The following is a 23,520-nucleotide window of genomic DNA, read 5'->3' as shown; positions in this document are numbered from 1 at the left end:
ACTGCCAACCACTTCACGTCTTTGTTTGTTTGTGTTGTTTTTACCTCTCGTTTGTTTTATTTGATCAAGAGGATGTCAAAATGTCCTCACCGGGGACCCATCCTTAAACGCTGTGAGGTCGGAGGGTTTGATACTGAAGGGAGTGAGATGGATGGCAGATAATGGCGTGTGGGAGAACAGGCCTAGTAATTGTAAGAGGATTTAGTCCCAAGCTGGTCTCACGCACACGCACGCACGTGCGCGCACACACACACACACACACACACATAATACCTAAACATCATAATTCTACATATCATCCGGGTCCGGGTCCTTTCACGCTGTTTCACAAATTGCATATTACGACAAAATATTTCAGTCTTGAGATTTAATTTTGCTTTAATCCAAGAGAAAAGAGGAAATGGCCTCTTTGAATGGACAGAGAGAATCGGCCCTGGAACGACTGTCTGTCTGCAGCCGTCGTTAATGCAGCGATAATGACCTGGATGATTGGTGTGTGTGTGTGTGGGGGGGGGGGGGTGCGCTGGAAGTGACTGACAACGTAAGGAGGTAGAGAGAGAGAGAGAGGAAACGGAGCAGATGTAGAGAAATGCGATGAGATGCGCGTTCCGGCTCAAGATATTTAGCATGTGATTCCTGATGCTGCGGGCAGACACACACAGACGCACACACACACACTGACACATAGACGCACACACACACACACACACTCTGAGACACAGACACAATACACAATACACAATTTACAATTCAGGCATTCAGCAGACACTCTCATCCACAGCGACTTACAAATGGGAGATCAGAATAAACAGAATAAACATGAACTCTAGTCTGCAGACAACAAGGTAAATAGTCACACAAATAAGAGTTCAAAGACAACACACACACACACACACACACACACACACACACACACACACACACACACACACACAGTGTCAGTGGTTTTAGCACACAGGGAGGCTAAAAGTCGAAATACCACAATATAAAAATACTCTGTTACAAGTAAAAGGCCTGTGTTCAAAATGTTACTTGAGTAAAAGTACCAAAGTATTGGCATAAAAATATACTTAAAGTACCAAAAGTAAAAGTACTAACATTTTTGAAAATAGCCTAGGTATAAAATAGGGCTGAAGTGGTTTGTTTTATAATGTAATAATCTATATCTGCAAAGTAACTAGTAACTAAAGTTTTCAAATAATTGTAGTGGAGTAAAAGTACAATATTTGCCTCTGAGATGTAGTGGAGTAGAAGTAAAAATTGGAAATTGGAAATACTCAAGTAAACTACAAATACCTCAAAATTGTACTTAAGTACAGTACTTGAGTACATGTACTTAGTTACTTTACACCACTGCTGAGGAGAGAAGGAAGGCCAGCATAAACACTGTGTGTGTGTGTGTGTGTGTGTGTGTGTGTGTGTGTGTGTGTGTGTGTGTGTGTGTGTGTGTGTGTGTGTGTGTGTGTGTGTGTGTGTGTGTGTGTGTGTGTGTGTGTGTGTGTGTGTGTGTGTGTGTGTGTGTGTGTGTGTGTGTGTGTGTCTGCATGTTCCACCGCCATCCCGTCCGCTGTGCTCCCCTCGGCGTGGGCCTCAGCGTTACATAACCCTTGTGTGTGTGTGTGTGTCTTTTGCTGTCCGCCGGCCTCTCGCCTGTGCGTGCGCACGCACGTGTACACACACACACACACACGCGCACAAGCGCTTCGACGCACTTGCCTGGGACGGCAGCCAATAGCAAAGCAGCAGCAGCGCTCGTTCTGAACCCACACAAAGGATTCGCTTCTTTCGCCTGCATGGCTCGATTTATGTTTTAACTACATATCGTCTCTGTCGGGTGTTAACCTCCTATGTCCAAAACTGTTCAGGATATTTCTTTAAAAAATATATCAAAATTAGCTGATCTACAAGCTCACCTCGTAGATCGGCTATTTCTGCTACTTTTGTGCAGTGGTGGAAAAAGTACTCAAATGTTTTACTTAAGTAAAAGTATCAATACCGCAATGTAGAAGTACTATGTTACAAGTAAAAGTCCGGAATAAAAAATTTACTTGAGTAAAAGTACAAAAGTATTGGTATCAAAATGTACTTAAAGTGCCAAATGTGAAAGTACAAAAATGTTTGAAAATAGCAGATCTACAAGCTCACAACATTACATTACATTTACATTACAGTCATTTAGCAGGCGCTTTTATCCAAAGCGACTTACAATAAGTGCATTCAACATAGGTAGGGAACGAAACTACTAATCACCAGAAGTCTTAAGTGCATTTCCTGCATAAACAAGCAACCAAGAGTATACCTAGCGCTAAGGTAAAAGTGCAATATATCAGCTACCTACTTTCTTAAACAGATGAGACAAAATAGCAAAATCAAATGAGCACAAGCTAAAACAAATAAGTGTATTGACTAAACAAGATCCAATACAATACATACAATACAATACAACGCGTCGCGATGCGATGCGACGCGTTGTGAGCTTGTAGATCGTGCTATTTTCAAATAGGTATAAAATGGGGCTGAAGTGGTTAATGTATGTTTTACAATGTAATAATTCATATCTGCAAAGTAACTAGTAACTCAAGTTTTCAAATAATTGTAGTGGAGTAAAAGTACAATATTTGCCTCTGAGAGTATAAGTAAAAGTATAGACAATTGTAAATACTCCAGTAAAGTAAAAGTACCTCACAATTGTACTTAAGTAAAGTACTTGAGTAAATGTACTTAGTTACTTTACACCACTGCTTTTGTTTGACACTGTGTAGTATGATGAAGTAGGGCATTCATTAAACGGAAAACATGATAAAGACATTTTAATATGGAGATACACGGTTTTCTGCCTGACAGCAATCCTCCTCGTTTTCATCATACGCCAAGAGTGAAAGTGCAGTTTTGGCTTGAGTGTTGATGCTGATGTGTGATCAGCTGGTGTGTGTGTGTGTGTGTGGGTTGCTGGTTGTTTGTTAGATGTGTGTATAATCGCTGTGCGACAGACAGACAGACAGACAGACAGACAGACACAACACTTGTTTTGCGTTGTTTACATGGTGGCCGGCTGACTGCGTGCTCAGGAGATGTTATGTAACGCGTGCTGTGACTGTACTCAGACAATAGCAATAGCGTCAGTCAGTGCATGGTGGACAGTGTTGCCATGTCTGCTTATTATCTCTTTCCCTGCCGAGTATATACATTAACCCATTAAGACCTGTGGCGATTCTTAAAAATGTTTTCTAAATCTTAACAGTTTTTTGAAAAATAAAAAATAAAAATAAATGATTTTTCATGATTTTTTAAAAATAGCAGATCTACAAGCTCATAGCGAGGCACTCGGTGCCGCGCTATGAGCATGTAGATCTGCTATTTTTGAATAGCCAAAGAAATCTAAAGTGATGCTTTCCAGGTCTTAATGGGTTTTAATGAACTCACCCACTGGCAGCGTTTTCGTGTTTTTTAACCTTTTCAACTGGTCACCGAAAATGTAGATCCGTTATGATCCATCGTCGGACCGTGTGTAGACACAAACAGTATCCATGAGCCGACCCCCAGAGGAAAACTCATATCTGCTTGTGAGCTGAGACAAGTCTGTATACAAGGTTTAGGTTTATCCCATTAAGACCGGGAACGCATGTATACTGTGTCATTTTTCTATTTTTAGCTATAACCATTGTTTTATACTTTGGGCCATTCAAAAATAGCAGATCTACAAGCTCAAGAGCTTAGATCTCATATTTTTTGGGAGAACAATTGTGAACATTTGTGCAAATCTTTGAATACATACGTTTTTTTTAAAGCAAACATTTTTATCTCAAATCTTTGCTTCTGGGGATTCTACAAATGTCTTCTAAATCATAACAGTTACAAAACAAAAACAAAAAAACTTATGTTGATATAATATCAGTGGTTCTTAAACTTTTTTCATGTCAAGGACCCCCAAAATGTTATGTATTTGTCCGTGGACCCCCCCCCCCCCCCCACACACACACACACACACACACACACACATCTCAAGATATTTTGTTCCAGGGACCCCCAGCATGCAAATTGAGTTAAAAATGTATATATACATATTCAAAGATTTAAACACATTTTCACAATTTACTTTCAAAAACAGCAGATGTACAAGCTCATAGGGCGGCGCTCGGTGCCGCTCTATGAGCTTGTGGTATATCTGCTATTTTTGAATAGCCAAAGAAATCTAGAGTGACACAGATGCGTTCCCGGGTTGAATGGGTTGAATGGGTAAAGTGGTTGAAACTCTAGCTAGCCACTGTAGCAGGAGGCTAACGCCGAGACGAGACCACAGCGGCAACGCGGCGGGTCAGGGCTGAGCCGTGATTACAAGGCTGAAAGCAAAGGCATAATGACAGCTGGTCAGCCCCGGCGGAGAGGTCGCCACAAGGTCACTGATGATGAAGCAGGGAAATCAGGTAGAGGGAGAGAGAGAGGGATGGAGAAAGATGACCTATCCCGGTCTGTTGTCATGGGCAACCGGAGCCTGCGCGCGTCAGGAGCACTTAGCCTTAGCACCCGTGGCAGCTAATTGCTAGCGGCTTCACTGGAGCGACGAGGGGAGAATGAGGAGATCATTCGAGGGTCATGGCTTTCCTGCAGACTGTGAATTACTTTATTGTCACTGTCGTCGGGCCTAACTTCACTGTAAGAGCGTCATAAAAGTAGCAAAAATAGCCGATCTACAAGCTCACAAATGTGTCACATCATGAAGCATTGTGAGCTCGTAGATCTGTTATGTTTAGCTATTTTAGTAAAAATTGAAGTGATTAAGTGTCTCTGTGGGTTTCATAAATTGAAATAATGAAAAGTACTAACAAGAGCTTGTGACTTAATAATAACTACGTTGAATCCATTGGAACAGAGGTTATTTTTTTCCCCATATCCTGAAAGGTTTTGGACTTACAAGGTTTCCATATGACAAGTAGGCCTGTCCCCAACTAAGGATTTGTATAGTCAAGTCTGATTGTCGACTAATTGCCATTAGTCGACTGGCAGTCGACTAATGCAACATATATTTCTTATCCGCAAATGTAAAAAAAATATATAAGAAAACAAGTTATGTTTTAGCTGTAAAATTACATGTGTGTGTTTGTTTACATGGCTGCCATGTTGAATACTGCGAAAACCAAGCACTGCAGATTGACGTGATCCAGGTGCTCACTCTCTGTCCCGAGCACCAGTCTGTTCTCCATAGCAGCTGTGTGTGTGTGCGCGTGTGTGCGTGTGCGCGTGCGCGTCAGCTAATACATCAGATGTTGTCGTTGTTGATAATGAGGACAGTAGAGAAGTGACCATTTGGAAGTGGTTTGTACATTCGACCACAGTCTGTAAGAGGCATTCCTTACCAAGGTGCTAAAGTACCAACGTCTTAAGGATGCTGTTATACAGCTTGGTCGCAAATGTAAACTGCTTGTGTTCATATTTATATTTGGAAGCCTCAGTAATGTCCATACATTTGTTGTGAGACGGCTGCAGATTGCAGGAATGCCCAAGCCGAGAGCTAAGGCATTGGCTACATTCTGTTCAGTGTGTGTGATAATTGACAGTCACCATACAGTATATGGTGGAGACGATGCTTCCTGTATCCGTGATCTGTATCCTGAAACACGTGTTGTTGAGTTTCCCAAGTTTGTGCATCTACTATGGTTTGTGTTCAAGAATTTCTTGTTAAATGTGAACACAAATAAAGATGTTAAGTGTGTGTGTGTGTGTGTGTGTGTGTGTGTGTGTGTGTGTGTGTGTGTGTGTGTGTGTGTGCGCGTATTGCAAGTTCATTTATCGCTGCTTTGGCCTGACGCCCCTAACACCCCCCGACCCCTTACGCTTTTCCCATTTACTCCTCCTCAGTGCCAGACTCCGCCAAGCCCAGCCCCGCCCTTCTTCCTCCTCTTCCAGTTCCTCCTGGCCCCGCCTCCAACCCGTCTGCACCGCCCCCTACCAGCAGCAGCAGCAGTGGCAATGGCAAGCGCCCCCCCGCCGGAGGCCCCTCCCACCAGACAGCAGCCCCGCCTCCTCCTCAGCAATCCCAACAACCTTTGCAGCAGCAGCAGCGCTACGCTGCCAGAGAGGTGCCCCCCCGCTTCCGTCAGCACGGCGCCGTTGAGCACAAACAGCTGCTGAAGAGAGGCCAGCCGCTGCCCCCCGGCACCCTGCCCCTCCCCCTCGCTCTCGCCAACGCTGCTGCCAACGCCCCCGCGGGGCGCCCCGCCTGCGCTGCAACAGCCGAGCAACAGACATCCTCGTCATCTCCCTCCTCCTCCAGCCTGCAAACAGGTCAGCCTCAAACACACACTGTCAGTCGCTCCTCACATAGAGTTGTGCGATCTTTCACACAACAGTGTGTTTACGTAGGTGGTGCACCCCCTACTGGCTCTGCTGTCACACCGCAGTGTGTCTACGTAGGTGGTGCACCTCCTACTGGCTCTGCTGTCACACCGCAGTGAGTCTACGTAGGTGGTGCACCTCCTACTGGCTCTGCTGTCACGCCGCAGTGTGTCTACGTAGGTGGTGCACCTCCTAACCTCCTACTGGCCCTGCTGTCACACCACAGTGTGTCTACGTCGGTGGTGCACTTCCTACTGGCTCTGCAGTCACACCGCAGTGTGTCTACGTAGGTGGTGCACCTCCTACTGGCCCTGCTGTCACACCACAGTGTGTCTACGTAGGTGGTGCACCTTCTACTGGCTCTGCTGTCACGCCGCAGTGTGTCTACGTAGGTGGTGCACCTTCTACTGGCTCTGCTGTCACGCCGCAGTGAGTCTACGTAGGTGGTGCACCTCCTACTGGCTCTGCAGTCACACCGCAGTATGTCTACGTAGGTGGTGCACCTCCTACTGGCTCTGCAGTCACACCGCAGTGTGTCTACGTAGGTGGTGCACCTCCTACTGGCCCTGCTGTCACACCACAGTGTGTCTACGTAGGTAGTGCACCTCCTACTGGCTCCGCTGTCACACCGCAGTGTGTCTACGTAGGTGGTGCACCTCCTACTGGCTCCGTTGTCACACCGCAGTGTGTCTACGTAGGTGGTGCACCTCCTACTGGCTCCGCTGTCACACCGCAGTGTGTCTACGTAGGTGGTGCACCCCCTACTGGCTCCGCTGTCACACCGCAGTGTGTCTACGTAGGTGGTGCACCTCCTACTGGCTCCGTTGTCACACCGCAGTGTGTCTACGTAGGTGGTGCACCTTCTACTGGCTCTGCTGTCACGCCGCAGTGAGTCTACGTAGGTGGTGCACCTCCTACTGGCTCTGCAGTCACACCGCAGTGTGTCTACGTAGGTGGTGCACCTCCTACTGGCCCTGCTGTCACACCACAGTGTGTCAACGTAGGTGGTGCACCTCCTACTGGCTCCGTTGTCACACCGCAGTGTGTCTACGTAGGTGGTGCACCTCCTACTGGCTCCGTTGTCACACCGCAGTGTGTCTACGTAGGTGGTGCACCTCCTACTGGCTCCGCTGTCACACCGCAGTGTGTCTACGTAGGTGGTGCACCTTCTACTGGCTCTGCTGTCACGCTGCAGTGAGTCTACGTAGGTGGTGCACCTCCTACTGGCTCCGTTGTCACACCGCAGTGTGTCTACGTAGGTGGTGCACCTCCTACTGGCTCCGCTGTCACACCGCAGTGTGTCTACGTAGGTGGTGCACCTCCTACTGGCTCTGCAGTCACACCGCAGTATGTCTACGTAGGTGGTGCACCTCCTACTGGCTCTGCAGTCACACCGCAGTGTGTCTACGTAGGTGGTGCACCTCCTACTGGCTCCGTTGTCACACCGCAGTGTGTCTACGTAGGTGGTGCACCTCCTACTGGCTCCGTTGTCACACCGTAGGTGGTGCACCTTTTTCCCCTCCTAGCTGTACCTTGGGTTGACTCCCACAGTGTCAGTTTGCTCGCTGCCAGTTCCGAGTGGCTGATGCAGTGCCCTGTCAGCCTCATCCTTCTCTCTCTGACCTTGTCTGTGACCTGCGGGAGCTTGAGAAAACACTCATCAGTCGTGATACACATGGCAATTATTATGCGGGCGGCAGCGGTGCTTGTTCTAGTGAAGATAGTTATTGACGGTTACAGGAGTTATGAAATGGAAACTATAGGAAGCCGGTCTGTGTGTCCTCTCTGGATGGCATTTCTCTCTTCTGATCGTCTTTTCAGAATCCAAATCTATAATTTGTCACATCACAGGTTTACAGGTGTAAAGTAGTGGGTAGGCCTGTCACAATTATTACATAATCGTCTAATCGCAATTATTTGAGATAATCGCAATTATTTATGCATAATGGTCATAATCGTCCACATAAAAAAAACAAAAAAAAAACAGAAATAGCAGATCTACAAGCATAGACGTGTAGAAATAGCAGATTTACAAGCTTCGTGACGCGTTGTAAGCTTGTAGATCTGCTATTTCTACATGTCTATATTTTACATGTATAAAATGTAAATACATATTGAATATGCTAATAACATTTGCACATTTAAGTTATTTGTCATATCTGCCCTGTGATTTTTGATTACGAAACCTAAAAGGCAAACAGACTTTTGTATTTTATTCATAATGTTCCAATGCTCAATGTCAAACTCACAATGAAATCGTTAATCGCAATTATTTTAGTGACAATTAATCGTCAACTTAAATTTGTAATCGTGACAGTCCTAGTAGTGGGTGAGAAGAGAGAGGACAGAGGTACAGTAGCGAGAGCAAATGGAAACGGATAGAAAACAGGTTAAACGGAACAAACAAATAAAGATAGATACATACAGTACAGTATATACAGGAGTTACAGACCTGCAAGGGTCCATTTGGAACCCCCTGAGGGCCCCTGAGGGACCACACTTTGAGAGCCACTGCTGTAACCCAACTGACTGTGTGTTTACATCCCCCGGCTGGGTCAGTACAGTAGTAACTAAGTCTGCTGCTGGTATGGTGCTAGCTTGGCGTATAGCATTTACGTTGTCGTCTTCTGTTAGGCCCTGCTGGTGGCGAGCCTGCCTGCATCTCCCCGCGCTGCTTGGCAGCTCAGCTGTCTGGCACAGTGAGCCTGACAGTCTAGTGCTATACCTGCAACGCTGCATGGAGAGACTCACTTCACAGGGGAGAGAGAGAGAGAGAGAGAGAGAGAGAGAGAGAGAGAGGGGGTATGATGAAGGGGTGGAGGATGGTAAACAAAGCTTTGTATGTGTGTGTGTGTGTGTGTGTGCTCGTGCGTGTGTGGGTGTTCAGCCCTCCAGTTAGCCTGCTTTTACTTAAGCTCAGCGTGTCACACGATAAGCCAGGGGTCCTGGTTTGTTTTAGCGATGGATGCTACTGGCACAGCACTAATCTCCCCACAGACTCTGATAACATCACGACGTCTCGTAGTTTGAACTGGGTTTTTATTAACTTGGCACTCGTCTGGGAAGGACGGCACTGATTTATTCTTTTTTTTACTCTTGTGATTAAAATATAATGGAAGAGGCCCAAATCGTCGGTTCACAGCTCTACGTCGACGACTCTCTCTCTCTCTCTCTCTCTCTCTCTCTCTCTCTCTCTCTCTCTCTCTCTCTCTCTCTCATCTCTCTCTCTCTCTCTTTCCTCCTTGGCTCCGTCCGCCACTGACCAGAGCTATTTCCTGTCCTCGAGGGGCGGAGCTATAGCAGGTTGGCTGGCCGCCCGAGTGGGCCTGACCTGGCACAGATAGAGAGAAGAGAGAGAGGGAGAGAGACAGAGAGAGAACATGGCATTTGTCCAGTACTGTGGGCTGTAGTGACTCATGGCTTACGGTAAAAGCCTGCCTGCCGCTTCTCTCCGCCCCTCTTTGGCACAACCTGCACCGTTCTTCTCTCTGGGCTGCCTGGAGACATTCAGACAGACAGACAGACAGACAGACAGACAAGCCAAATTAATGCTGCGTCGTACAATGGTGTCGCATGCCGAAAATAGCGTCGCCTATACAAGCTCAGAACACGGCGGATGTGACACGTTTCGACAGAATGTATAAAAGTTATGAGAAAAGAGGATGAACATTGGGGCTGCAACCACTGATATCGTTATATCGTTACATTGTTCAGTTATAGATCTACCCACAACTCATGTCTAATACGTCCAACATTCAAGTTAAGTGTTGTCATAAATATCCATTTTTCAAAAGGATGCACACTGATTCTGATTTCTCTTTGAATCAATTCTCTATTGTCACACTATGCCAGCTGTGCTTCATTCTGTTGACTCTGCCTAGAGACACACAGGCTATGCACACGGACATACGTACTTACGCACGCACAACCCCGCACACACACACACACACACACACACACACACACACACACACAGAGCGAGCAATCGACTTGTCCGACACAGCCTAGGGCTGTCACGATTACAAATTTAAGTTGACGATTAATCATCACTCAAATAATTGTGATTAACGATTTAATTGTGTTTCTGTCGTTGAAATTTAATGGAACGTTATGAATAAAAATTACATTTCTCTTTGGCTTTTAGCTTTTGTAAACAAAAGTTGCACAGGGCAGATATGACAAATAACACATATTTAATTACTTTATACTTAAAAAATAAACATTAAGTTAATAGTGGAAATAGCCGATCTATAAGCTCAAAACGCGTCGCATCGCGATGCGTTTTGAGCTTATAGATCTACTATTTCCACTATTTTTGGACATTTTTTGAAAATAAATGTCATTTTTTAACATGGAATTGATTATGACGATTATGCAAAAGTAATTGCGACAGGCCTAACACAGCCAGGAGCATCAACCGTGACATTGATGTTACGGCTCTCCTCTCCAAAAGTTGAACTATTGTCAGCTTGCAGCGCCCGGGGCGCTTCCGGCAAAAAAAAAATACGAACACTGGACTGGACGGCGGACGCCGAGAGCACTGAAACACAATGCTGGGCGCTGCATAGCGCTCCATAGCCCTGAGCCCAGCACGTCTTTTTTACCATAGAAATGCATGATAGTAAGGTGCAGCTTATAGGCAGCAAAAAAAAAACACAGAAAAAAAACACAAAAAAAACATGTTCTGTGGGACACGGCTCCATTACAGCGCACGTGCAGCGGGCTGTGACCGAGACATTATTTAACCCATTAAAGGGGAAATCCACCCATTTTCAATATTTAACTATGTCATTAATATAGCATAAAGGAGTTGTGTGGAAATAAGAAAAAATTAAAAAAAAAATTAACATTGCAAAAAAATTTAACATTGCAAAAAAATTAACATTGCAAATTACACTGTGATGACTCATCATGGTGTAATTTGCAATGTTAATTTTTTTGCAATGTTAAATTTTTTTGCAATGTTAATTTTTTTTTTAATTTTTTCTTATTTCCACACAACTCCTTTATGCTATATTAATGACATAGTTAAATATTGAAAATGGGTGGATTTCCCCTTTAAGACCTGGAACTGTGTCATTTTTAGATTTGAGCTAAAAAAGCATTATTTTACACTTTGGGCTATTCAAAAATAGCAGATCTACAAGCTCATAGCGCGGCACCGAGTGCCGCGCTACGAGCTTGTAGATCTGCTATTTTTGAAAAATCGTGAAAATGTGTGCAAATCTTTGAATATATATATTTTTAAAGCGAACGTTTTTAACTCAAATCTTTGCTTCTAGGGGTCCCTGGAACAACATATTTTGATGGGGGTCTGCGGCCAAATACATATAATTGTGGGGGTCCTTGACATGAAAAAGATTGAGCACCACTGATACAGAAACATACGTTTTTCAGAAAACTGTTGAGATTTAGGAGACATGTAGAATCGGCTTCAGGTATCAATGGGTTAACACGCGTACTGTACGTATACAGCGATGTGTTCGTCCTGTAAACCACAATCCCAGCTAGGATTGGCTCGGATCGGCTTGGCTCTCCCTCCAGCAGCAGCCGGCCTCTGGAATTCCGCCGCCCCCCCCACCCCCACCCCCACCCCCCCCCCACCTTGCCGTGCCGTGGGGCCCCACGCAGTGGTGGAAAGTAACTAAGTACATTTACTTAAGTACTGTACTTAAGTACAATTTTTGAGGTATTTGTACTTTACTTGAGTGTTTCCGATTTCCAATACTTTTACTTCTACTCCACTACATCTCAGAGGCAAATATTGTACTTTTACTCCACTACAATTACTTGAAAACTTTAGTTACTAGTTACTTTTCAGATATAAATTATGATTTAATGAAACACACATTAACCACTTTAAACCTATTTTGAACCTAGGCTATTTGAAAATAGCAGATCTACAAGCTCACAACGCGTCGCATCGCGACGCGTTGTGAGCTTGTAGATCGGCTATTTTCAAATATTTAGTACTTTTACTTTTGGTACTTTAAGTACATTTTGATGCCAATACTTTTGTACTTTTACTCAAGTAAGTTTTTTATTCTGGACTTTTACTTGTAACAGAGTATTTTTATATTGCAGTATTGGTACTTTTACTTAAGTATGGAATTTGAGTACTTTTTCCACCACTGGCCCCACGTCTGACTGTAGTGGGAGCCCCCCCTCCCCCTTCCTTTCCTCCCCCCCCCCAGTCCTTAGCTCTTGCTGGTACCTGCCAACAGCAGCAGTAACACACTGTGTGTCTGTATTCATTCCTCCGCCCCCATCCTCTGCTTCTTTCTTCCTCTCCTCTGTCATCCCTCGCTTCATCTCTCGTTACTCCGTCACGTGTCGCCTCTCGTGTAAAGAAGTAGGGCTGCTACACCGGTCGCACATCCCCTCCCTGTGTGTGTGTGTGACGTGTGTGTGTGTGTGTGTGTGTGTGTGTGTGTGTGTGTGTGTGTGTGTGTGTGTGTGTGTGTGTGTGTGTGTGTGTGTGTGTGTGTGTGTGTGTGTGTGTGTGTGTGTGTGTGTGTGTGTGTGTGCGTGCGTGCGTGCGTGCGTGCGTGCGTGCGTGCGTGCGTGCGTGCGTGCGTGCGTGCGCCTCTATGGAGAGGTGCTTGGGACAGAGAGTGAGCACCTGGATCACGTCAATCTGCAGTGCTTGGTTTTCGCAGTATTCAACATGGCAGCCGTGTAAACAAACACACACATGTCATTTTACAGCTAAAACACACACACACACACACACACACACACACACACACACACACACACACACACACACACACACACACACACACACACACACACACACAGTGAGGAGGCGTACAGATAACAGTGTTAATAGCATATGTCTGGGTTAGCGGCCGGTGGTAGCGGGGTGGGTGAGTGTTGCTGATGATGCTACTGTAGCACACAGCCTGCCTGGGGAATCCCCCTATGTATCCAGGTCATGTGACTTTCCCCCCCCCCCCCCCCCCCCTCTCTCTCTCTCTCTCGATCCCTCCTGTCTCTCCCTACATTATGTCTCTCCGCCCCTCAGTCATATTTCTCCATTCTCATCTCATCTCATGTCATGTCATCTGCTTTGTCTGCACCTCCCTCGCCCCAAACCTCCCACCCTGCCTCCAGGGCAGCAAGGAGCAGTCAAGCTGCAAGTATGTACGTGGTCTGTCTGTATGTCTGTCAATGCCTCCCCTGTTATAGACTTCTGCTCTCGTTGTGTTTTCCTCTGGATGTGGCTAATGATCCACATGAGAGAGATTGCGAGAGAGAGACTGAGAGACTATTTTAAGCCTGGCACGTCGGAGAAAGCCCTTGACCTGGTTTGTCCCCCCAGAGACTGAACGGAAACAGGATCTCCCCCGTCCGTCTATAGGACGGTCGTCTGGGGCGAGGGGAACACTTCAGAGACACTCTACATGTTGCGTCTCGGCGCTGGTGCCCTGCCCCTTGGGATGACATTTGATAAGCGGCGCCTCACCACCACCAACAAAGACATTCGTCTCTTATACAGCTTCGTATAAGAGACGAGAACACTTTGTGACATGAGCAGTAAATACCATGGTGCATTTATCCCATTTAGACCTGAAGCTGGTTCTAAAAAAACGCCTTGAAGTTTTTTCTAAAAAACATAATTATTTTATTCAAAACATTCAAAAAACATATGTTGCTATATCAACAGCTAAAGTGACACAGAGGTGTTCCAGGCTTCCAGGCTTCCGCTATGAGCTTGTAGATCTGCTATTTTTGAAAAATCGTGAACATTTGAGCAAACCTTTGAATATATATATATATATATTTTGAAGCAAACATTTGTAACTCAAATCTTTTCTTCTGGGGGTCCCTGGAACAAAATTATTTGAGATGGGGGTCCGCAGCCAAATACATATCATTTTGGGGGTCCGCGGCATGAACAAGTTTGAGAACCACTGTCTTAACCCATTCAATCCTCGGAACGCATCAACTCATCAACTTTCCCATTGAAGGACCCCAAAATGATATGCATTTGCCGCGGACCCCCGTCTCAAAATATGTTGTTCCAGGGTAGAATATGGGTGACCACTTCATCCCCAGATACACACAGAAGCAGGAGATCACCTGATCCCAAGATTTACTGCTCCATTCACTTCCTGTTTAGCGTCTCTGTGAAAACAGCTGTAACTTCAGTTGCTTTTTTTTCCCTGCATTTTTTTGCGAGACATGCTATTTTGAATGGCCCATAGCAAGTGAAGGAGGGTTCGTGGGTGCCGTTTTTTTTTTCCGTTCACGGAAGCACAGTGAAAGCCTCCGTGTTTAGCAACCATCATCATACTGATTGATCATACTGGAGATAAATATTTTAAATAAATGAGATGAATAAAGAAATATGAAAAATCGTGGCAGTGAATGAGTTATGATTTATTTATTTATACTATATATAATGAGTTAACCTTTTTGAACGCTAGCATTCCTATTCTGTGCTTTTCATAATGGGTGAACATTCACCGAAAATAGTAGATGGGCTTGAAATCTTGTTTGAAATAATCAAACCTGCATACCGATGACGTCACTGGTAGGCAGGTTTCTAAACTGTCCGCAGCCCACCAATGAGACAGGGATAGTAGACAGAAATGGTGCCATCTTATAATGAGCAAGGACCCCGCTGGGGATTCCCAGGACCCCAGTTTGAGAACCCATGTGCTAGACATGCACTGCACTGTCCGACATTCAAACGCATGCCGTCCTAACATGACATACTGTCCTTTCTCAGTGAGGTTAAATGGGAAAAAAACAACAGGGTTGATTTGCCACTTAAACGAGGCCATTTGTTTAGACAGTTCCTGTCCCGCTGTGCTGTGTGTCTCTCCAGGCTGACCACTGCTCCACGTGGGTTTCACCACATCAAAGACCAGCGCCGCTCTTACTAGAGACAACACTGTCATTCTTCTATTATTGTTATTACCAGGCGTCAGAATGAGGCTCATTGCGACGCTGTAGCTCACATTTTTAATATATATTATTTTAACACATTCCACGCCAGAGTTTAATATCATAATGTACTCACCAGTGCCAGCTATTTATTGTTGTTTTTTTGTTTTTTTCACGTCGCCACACACATAGCTGTGTGAGACGGCCAGCGAAGACCGTTTCGATCTGCGATCCACCATCTTGAAGCTACAGCGTTTTATGTTTTAACAGCGATCAGCGATGAGAAAAACAACAACCGAGAAAATGGAGATTTAGTTTCCGCTTTAGAGTGGAGGCGGATGGGAACGAAAATCTCCGGATATGGATAATTTCGTTTCCGGTGGTGCTACAATGAAATGTGTCTTGGCGAACGAGGCCTACAATGAAATGTGAACCTGCGAGTAAAAAAAAAAGAAAAAAGACCACTTCGCGTAGATCTACACGATTGGCACTCAGGGCCCCATTCTCAGGCCAAAAATTCCCCGTTAAATCGGGATAATGGACCTGCGCCGCCCCAATAGGTTATTCTAGCACCTGCTCTACCCGTCACCATTATGCCGACGCCGTTATTTGCGCGTGGAGGTGTGCCTGTGGGCGTGTTGTTGCTATATCCCCCACATTGCAATTCTACAGACACACATGGGTACGGCTTGGGGACGGGGGATAGTGGATTCTAGAAGCACCCGCTGGTTTATAAAATCACCCGTCAAGTGCACACAGACACTACAATGGCTTTGTGCGTTGGACCATGAGCCGTGTTGCCAGCCTTGGAGAGAAATAAGCAACGCAGTCCGCAGGTCTATGAAAACAAAAAGAAGCAACTCTAAGGCCACATGAGCACTTCAAACTACTAACTAGAGCTTTCATATCCCCTAAATATTTCAGCCCGGCTCGACTAATAATTGACAAATTAGACCCAGCCCAGCCCGTCAGTCATTTTTCTAAAGAAGCCTTATTTCTCATTAAATCTTGGTAATATATGAATGATCTGTGTGTGAAATGCGCTCTTTCTTTATACAAACCCATGCTCGCTCACTCTACCGCAAATGCCTCTCTCTCTTTGTACAACCCCATGCTCACTCTACCGCAAATGTGCTCTCTCTCTTCATATAAACCGATGCTCACTCTACCGCATATGCGCTATCTCTCTCTATACAACCCCATGCTCACTCTACCGCAAATGTGCTCTCTCTCTTCATATAAACCGATGCTCACTCTACCGCATATGCGCTATCTCTCTCTATACAACCCCATGCTCACTCTACCGCAAATGCGCTATCTCTCTTCATACAAACCCATGGTCACTCTACCACAAACGCCACCACCACTCCCAGCGGGGTCATTTTGATTCTATGACGGCTGCCGTCTAGTTATCATCAGTGCCAGTGTTGTGAGGAAAAACAACTAACAAGCAACCAGGTCTAGGAAAACCAGCCCAAAAGAAGCGAGTCAAGCGACTATGGGCCACATGAGCACTCTAACATATACATCAGCTATTTGAAAATAGCAGATCTACAAGCTCACAACGCCTCCCATGCAAACGCTACGTTCATGACCCCCCAAAATAACCATATTTGAACTGGGGACCCCCCCATTTTGTTTGACTCGGTTCCACAGATAAATATTGTGAAAATAGCAGATCTACAAGCTCGCCAGGCGTTGGGTGCTCCATTGTGGTCTCGACCCACAGGTTGAGAACCACTGCATTAAAAGCTCCAAGCAAGTTACATGTCTAGTAGGCTATGTTGTTGACCACGTAATGTAATGTTTTTGGTTTAGTGATAGGCTACTCCGTGGCGCGCGCGCGCCTCATCGTATGCTGTCCAAAATAACAGATCTGTAACTGTCGACACGACATGACGCAGCGCCGTTGATAGCTTGTATGTCTGTTATTTTGGGTAGGCGACGCACATACGCATCGCAGCAATGTGTCTGGGTTTGAGAGGCTTTGATTGATGTAAACTTAAAGTTTAGCTCTGTTCGGGATTACTGAACAAAGGTGGATGATGAAAGATAACGGGGACAATATGGATGTAAGTTAACTTTTTAACTGCGTCACTTCAGAGGAAACTATGGAGCAACTTCAGAGATGTTTACACACCCCTGGAATCCATTAGAACGGTGGAAATAGAACGATAACAGCCAACGTGAGTACATAGGCTAGACCTTTCCTAAAACTGTCCAATTTATTATACCCATGTGCTACTGTTTGTCTGTGTACCACGTAGGAGCGTTGTCGCAACATGATGTAATTAATTATTTGGGAGCAGCCAGTGTGTACCAATAGTATACATATTTTAAATGGCTTTCATATACTATTCCGGATCTGACTAATATGACAAGCTTATTGTGAACACAATAGGCTACAAATTAATATAAAAATGTATTTGGATAAAAAAAAAAGAAGAAGGAAAACAAGCCCAATGTGGCTTATAATAATCAGACCAGGCAACAGTGCAGACAGGTAGATAGGCTAGAGCATATATTGGATCGGGATGACGGCTAGCGCAGTCTTCTCTTAAAGGCAATGGCTTCTGGCACGGTGATTGGTTTTATCATTGTAACGCCCAAACCACACCTATGCATAATGTAACGGGTAGCTCAGGTGTTTGGCGGGTGAGGGGGGTGCCATAGAATACCGAATTTTGCGGGGAAACGCCTCTTGCCTAGTCCGAAATCCCTAATTAGTGGTTTGTTCAAATCTGGCTCTGAATAGAGCCCTCAGGGCCCTATTCTGGGCGCCGCCTTACCCATTATCCCTAAACTTCTTTGCCATTTTTTCCTATTTTGAAAAACATTTTCAAATAGTTCAAAAAGCCGATCTACGGCTAGTTGAACTTTTTGAAAATTAAAGCAAACATTTTTAACTCAAATCTTTGCTTCTGGGGTGGGGGTCCCTTGAACAACATGGGGGTCGGCGGCCAAATACATATAATTTTGGGGGTCCTTGACATGAAAAAGTTTGAGCACCACTGATATAGAAACATACTTTTTTTTCCAGAAAACTGTTGGGATTTAGAAGACATTTGTAGAATCGGCTTCAGGTCTTAATGGGTTAATGTGAAGAAGAAAAAAAAACATCCTATATCACACAAAGATTTGGCGGCCCCCTGTAGTAACCCTTGAGGACCCTTGTTGAAGACCCATGTAAGTAAGTAATGCATTGTATCTCAAGGCAACAAATCAAAAGGCCAGCGGGGGCGTGGTGGGGGCCTCGTTGTAACTCCATATTTAAACATGGAGTTATCACCACCCGGTCCAGGGAGATGGATGGTGCTTAGCGTGCGAGCGTCGATTCGTGCGGCAGCATGCAGGCCGCATGTCTGACAGCTCGTTTGCCTGGCTGTGGTAGCAGACTCTGTCAGCTCCGCACCTTCCGGGGGCCTCCTCTCCTCTCCTCTCCTCTCCTCTCCTCTCCTCTCGTCCTAAGACCTGGAACGCATCTGTGTAACTTTTTGATTTGAGCTAAAAAGCATAATTTTACACTTTGGCTATTGAAAAATAGCAGATATACAAGCTCATAGCGCGGCACCGAGTGCCGCGCTACAAGCTTGTAGATCTGCTATTTTCTTTTTTATCGAGAAAATGTGTGCAAATTAATGTATTTATATTCTTTTGAAGCGAACATGTTTAACTCCAATCTTGGCTTCTGGGGGGGGGGCCCTGGTACAAAATATTTTGAGATGGGGACCGCGGCCAAATACATGTCATTTTGGGGGTCCTTGACATTAAAACGTTTGAGAACCACTGATATAGAAACATACGTTTTGTCAGAAAACTGTTGGGATTTAGAAGACATTTGTTGAATCGGCCTCAGGCCTCTCCTCTCCTCCCGGCCCCTGGGGGACTTCATTAGGCCAGGGTGAGACCAGCTGAGGCCTCCTAATACTGTATATGCCGCATCATCACACATTACACCTCCACAACTCTCCATTTGGCTCTCTCCCTCTCTATGAGGACTATAAGCACACGTTGCCGTCATTCTGTGTATTTCACGGGTTCCGGATGCGTTTCCGTCATGCACTAGAGCAGTGCTTCTCAAACTATTTCATGCCAGGGATCCGCAAATCGATACATATTTGGCCGCGGACCCCCATCTGAAAATATGTTGTGCCAGGGACCCCCCAGAAGCAAAGATTTGTGTTAAAATGTTCGCTTGAAAACAAAATCACACCCAGTGTGAAGTGAGCGGTGCTATTTATGAGTTATTCATTTCATCATGCATCTCGGTAGCCAATCCCAGCACGTCCTGCGAAGTGACGTGCTTACATTTTTTACATTATTATTAATTTCATCATGCGTCTCGCTAGCCAATCACAGTGTGTCTGCGAAGTTTGAAGTTGATTTCATCATGTGTCTCGCTAGCCAATCACAGCCAATCCTGCGAAGCTTAGCCAATGGGCGTGTTTTCCACAGCAGGGCGTCACAGCGAAAGACACATTTTCGTGACGGAAAGAAAAACTTTCACCACGGATGGGTCCTAAACCCACTTATAGGTCATATAGGTTACACCGCTCAAAAATATATTCAAAGATTTGCACAGATCTTCAAGATTTTTTCAAAAATAGATCTACAAGATCTACAAGCTCATAGTGCGGCACTCTGTGCCGCACTATGCGCTTGTATATCTGCTATTTTTGAATAGCCAAAGTATACATTTATTGTGATGCTATATTCACACATTTTGCTGGGGACCCCCTGGTACCCCCCCCAAGGACCCCTGGGGGTCCCCGGACCCCACTTTGAGAACCAATGCACTACAGCATGGGTTTCAGATGAGGTTCTCTGAGCCTCATTTGGACCCTGCTCAGGACTTAACCCTGGAACCTTTGACATCTTTGAATAACAGTAAAACTGCAGAACCAAACTTTTGATCGACTGATTGAATACTTTATTAGTCAACAATGTGAACAGCACAGGGTACAGTCAGACATTAGTAAGGCTTAAAGGATAACACAAAGAAAAGTCCTGGGGACCTGTTTCCATTGTAGTCCTATGATTCAATTCATCAACATATAGCATACAAATAACACAATGACGCATATCATCAACACATATAAAAGAAAAGGGAAAAATCATCAGGCATGGGTCAGGCATGGGTTTGCATGAGGGGTCTTTATTTACACACAAAGGACGGGGGTGGCAGCATGGTGGCACCAAGCGACCTTCTCTCACACACACACACACACACACACACACACACACACACACACACGGCCATAACCCATTTAGACCGGGAGAGAATCTGTGACAATTTTTGTACAATTCTATTTGTACAATTTGTACAATGCACCGTGATTGGCCAATCACAGTCTATTCAGGACTGTGATTGGCCAGTGTCACATGACACATGTGCATAGCCCTATATAAGAAACCATAACTTGAAAAAAAACATAACTTGTTTTTTTTCAAGTTATGGTTTCTTCCATCATAAAGAGTGTTTCAATAAATGTATTTATTTTTTGTACATGATTGGTTGACTCCATTCAGTATTGTGATTAGCTAGCAAGACACCGCCCACTTCACACAGGGTGTGATTATTTTATTTCTTTGGCTATTCAAAAATAGCAGATCTACAAGCTCATAGCCCCCCCCCCCCCCCCCCCATAAGCAAAGATTTGAGTTAAAAATGTTCGCTTTAAAAATATATATATTCAAAGATTTGCAAAAAAATCTTGATTTTTCAAAAATAGCAGATATACAAGCGGCACTCGGTGTCGCGCTATGAGCTTGTAGATCTGCTATTTTTGAATAGCCAAATAAATCTTAAAATGACACACAGATACGTTCCCGGTCTTAAAGGGATAATGTGCCTCTTGTTCTCGGCGGGACTTTGACTTATTGTGTAGTTCCGTAGGCGCTGGGAGCATGTGTAAACAATACCCGCCTTCATCCACACTACTGACACGCACAAACCTTGTATCTCCACATTTCAATTTTTTTTTGCTGTCAAAATTAGTAAGACATGCAATATTTATATATTTGTTGAATTGGGCATATTTTGGGCATAGTTAGGAAATATGATTTATCATACTGAATCACAGCGAAAATCTGATTGATATGCACATTTAAAAAAAATATTTTTAAAGCCCATATTTGAATGAATGCCTATTTCGTTGTATGAAAGTTGCGGAAACAAGGCAATCTACAGGCTCATAATGCGGTGACTGCGGTTAAGTGTGTCTGTGGGTTCTGTAAATATTGAGTCAATGCAGAGTATTAACGAGAGCTTGTGACTAAATAATAACTACATTGGTTCCACTGGAACATGTGTTCTTATTTTCCATTTCCTGAAAACTAACGGTTTCGAACATACGAGGTTTCCACCCGACAGCAACATTTTTTTTCTTCTGCCGCTGCCAAGCTTCGAGCTTCCCTCCATTGCGCTCTCTCTCTCTCTCTCTCTCTCTCTCCTCTCTCCTCTCTCCTCTCTCTCTCTCTCCTCTCTCCTCTCTCCTCTCTCTCTCCTCTCTCTCTCTGTGTGTACCCCCCCCCCCCTCCCCCCCGCTCTCCTTCTCTCATGATGTATTTATCTGCCTCCGTTACATTGTCCTCTATCTTTCTTCTTCTCCTAACATGAGAGCAGAGCTTCTGTCTTGGCTCCTCCTCCTCCTCCTCTGTCGGTTAGGAGTGTAGGTGCCGCTCGGAATTTCGGCTCAGCTTTGACTCTTTTTTTTCTTCTCTCCTGCACACAGCGGCAGTAGCGTTACGTCGCATGTTGTGAGGGTATGCCTGTGAGAACCACCACCATTCCTCTCTCTCTCTCTCTCTCTCTCTCTCTCTCTCTCTCTCTCTCTCTCTCTCTCTCTCTCTCTCTCTCTCTCATATATATATCGTGGTCGGTAGGTAGAAAGTACTAATTGCAGATGGAGGTCCGAGGTCCTGGTTAAATATCTAGTGAATTATTTGAAAAGGGGGGAGGGGGAGTCTCCCTTTTGTTTTGTTTTTCTTTTTATCCATTATGAAGCACGTAACGAGAAAAACCCTGGGCTTAACCCCCACACACCCCTGTTAACCCAGATCAACACCACACGCACGCACGCACGCACACACACACACACACACACACACACACACACACACACACACACACACACACACACACACACACACACACACACACACACACACACGCGCACACGCACACGCGTAAACACACACACAATTTCTATTATATCGTGTGAGGACTAGGATCTTTTGGGAACCTTTTTGGGGGTCATTGTTTTACTCTAACCTTAAAGCTGAACGTATAACTCACAACACGTTGCACACATGATCGGCTATTTTCAATGTGCGACACCGGTATGGCCGGCGTTGGTTCTCTATCACCATCATGGTCTCATATAGAGGCATCTCTCCACCACAGGTATGCCTGGGGTTGATTTCACCACCACGGCGTTCGATCAATCAGTGCCAGGGCCGGCGCGCCCATCAGGCAGAGTAGGCAGTTGCCTAGGGCGCCACTAGTGTATTTAACTCTTTAAGACCTGAGAACGCATCTGTGTGTCATTTTTAGATTTCGTTGGGCTATTCAAAAATAGCAGATATACAAGCTCATAGCGCGGCACCGAGTGCCGCGCTATGAGCTTGTAGATCTGCTATTTTTGAAAAATCGTGAAAAATGTTGTGCAAATCTTTGAATATATATATATTTAAAGCGAGCATTTCTAGCTAAAATGTTATTGCTTCTGGGGATTCTACAAATGTCTTCTAAATCAGTTTAAAACAGTTTTCTGAAACACTTATGTTGCTATAATATTAATGTCAGTGTCAAGGAGCCCCACAACGATATGTATTTGGCTGCGGACCCCCATCTAAAAAAAAAAAAAATCCAGGGACCCCCAGAAGCAAAGATTTGAGTAAAAAACAATTGCTTTATAGATATATATTCAAAGATTTGCAAAAAAAAAACACGATTTAAAAAAAAATAGCAGATCTACAAGCTCATAGCGCGGCACTCGGTGCCGCGCTATGAGCTTGTATATCTGCTATTTTTTAATAGCCAAAAGTATAAAATATGGATAAAGTGGTTACACAGATGCGTCCCCCGGTCTTAAAGGGTTAAAAAAAAATATTATGCAGGCTCTAGGTTGCGCTGTGGCAGAAAACGGTGGCGTGGCGCTGTCAGACATAGGATAGGCTCCTGTCCTCTGAATTACTTTACTGTTTCAAAGAGACCGGGGTGCTCTTATTTAAAAATGGGGGGGGGGGGGGGGGTGCCAGGCAAAATATTGCCTAGGGCGCCAAATTGCC

The 23,520-nt window shown here is 44.9% G+C and overlaps 1 protein-coding gene across 1 annotated transcript in view; it reads left to right on the top strand.

Moving 5' to 3' along the window:
- LOC308099383 (trinucleotide repeat-containing gene 6C protein-like) overlaps positions 1–23,520 on the top strand; it is a 130,387-nt gene that overhangs the window by 67,031 nt on the left and 39,836 nt on the right. The window contains exon 4 of the mRNA XM_080448125.1: positions 5,857–6,282. Within this exon, the coding sequence (XP_080304251.1) occupies positions 5,857–6,282 (426 nt within the window). The remainder of the gene's footprint in view (positions 1–5,856; positions 6,283–23,520) is intronic.

The sequence above is a fragment of the Gymnoscopelus braueri genome, assembly GCF_963280865.1.
Source record: "Gymnoscopelus braueri genome assembly, chromosome: 13".
NCBI classification, from domain to species: Eukaryota; Metazoa; Chordata; class Actinopteri; order Myctophiformes; family Myctophidae; genus Gymnoscopelus; species Gymnoscopelus braueri.
This window is presented reverse-complemented; position numbering and strand designations above follow the sequence as displayed.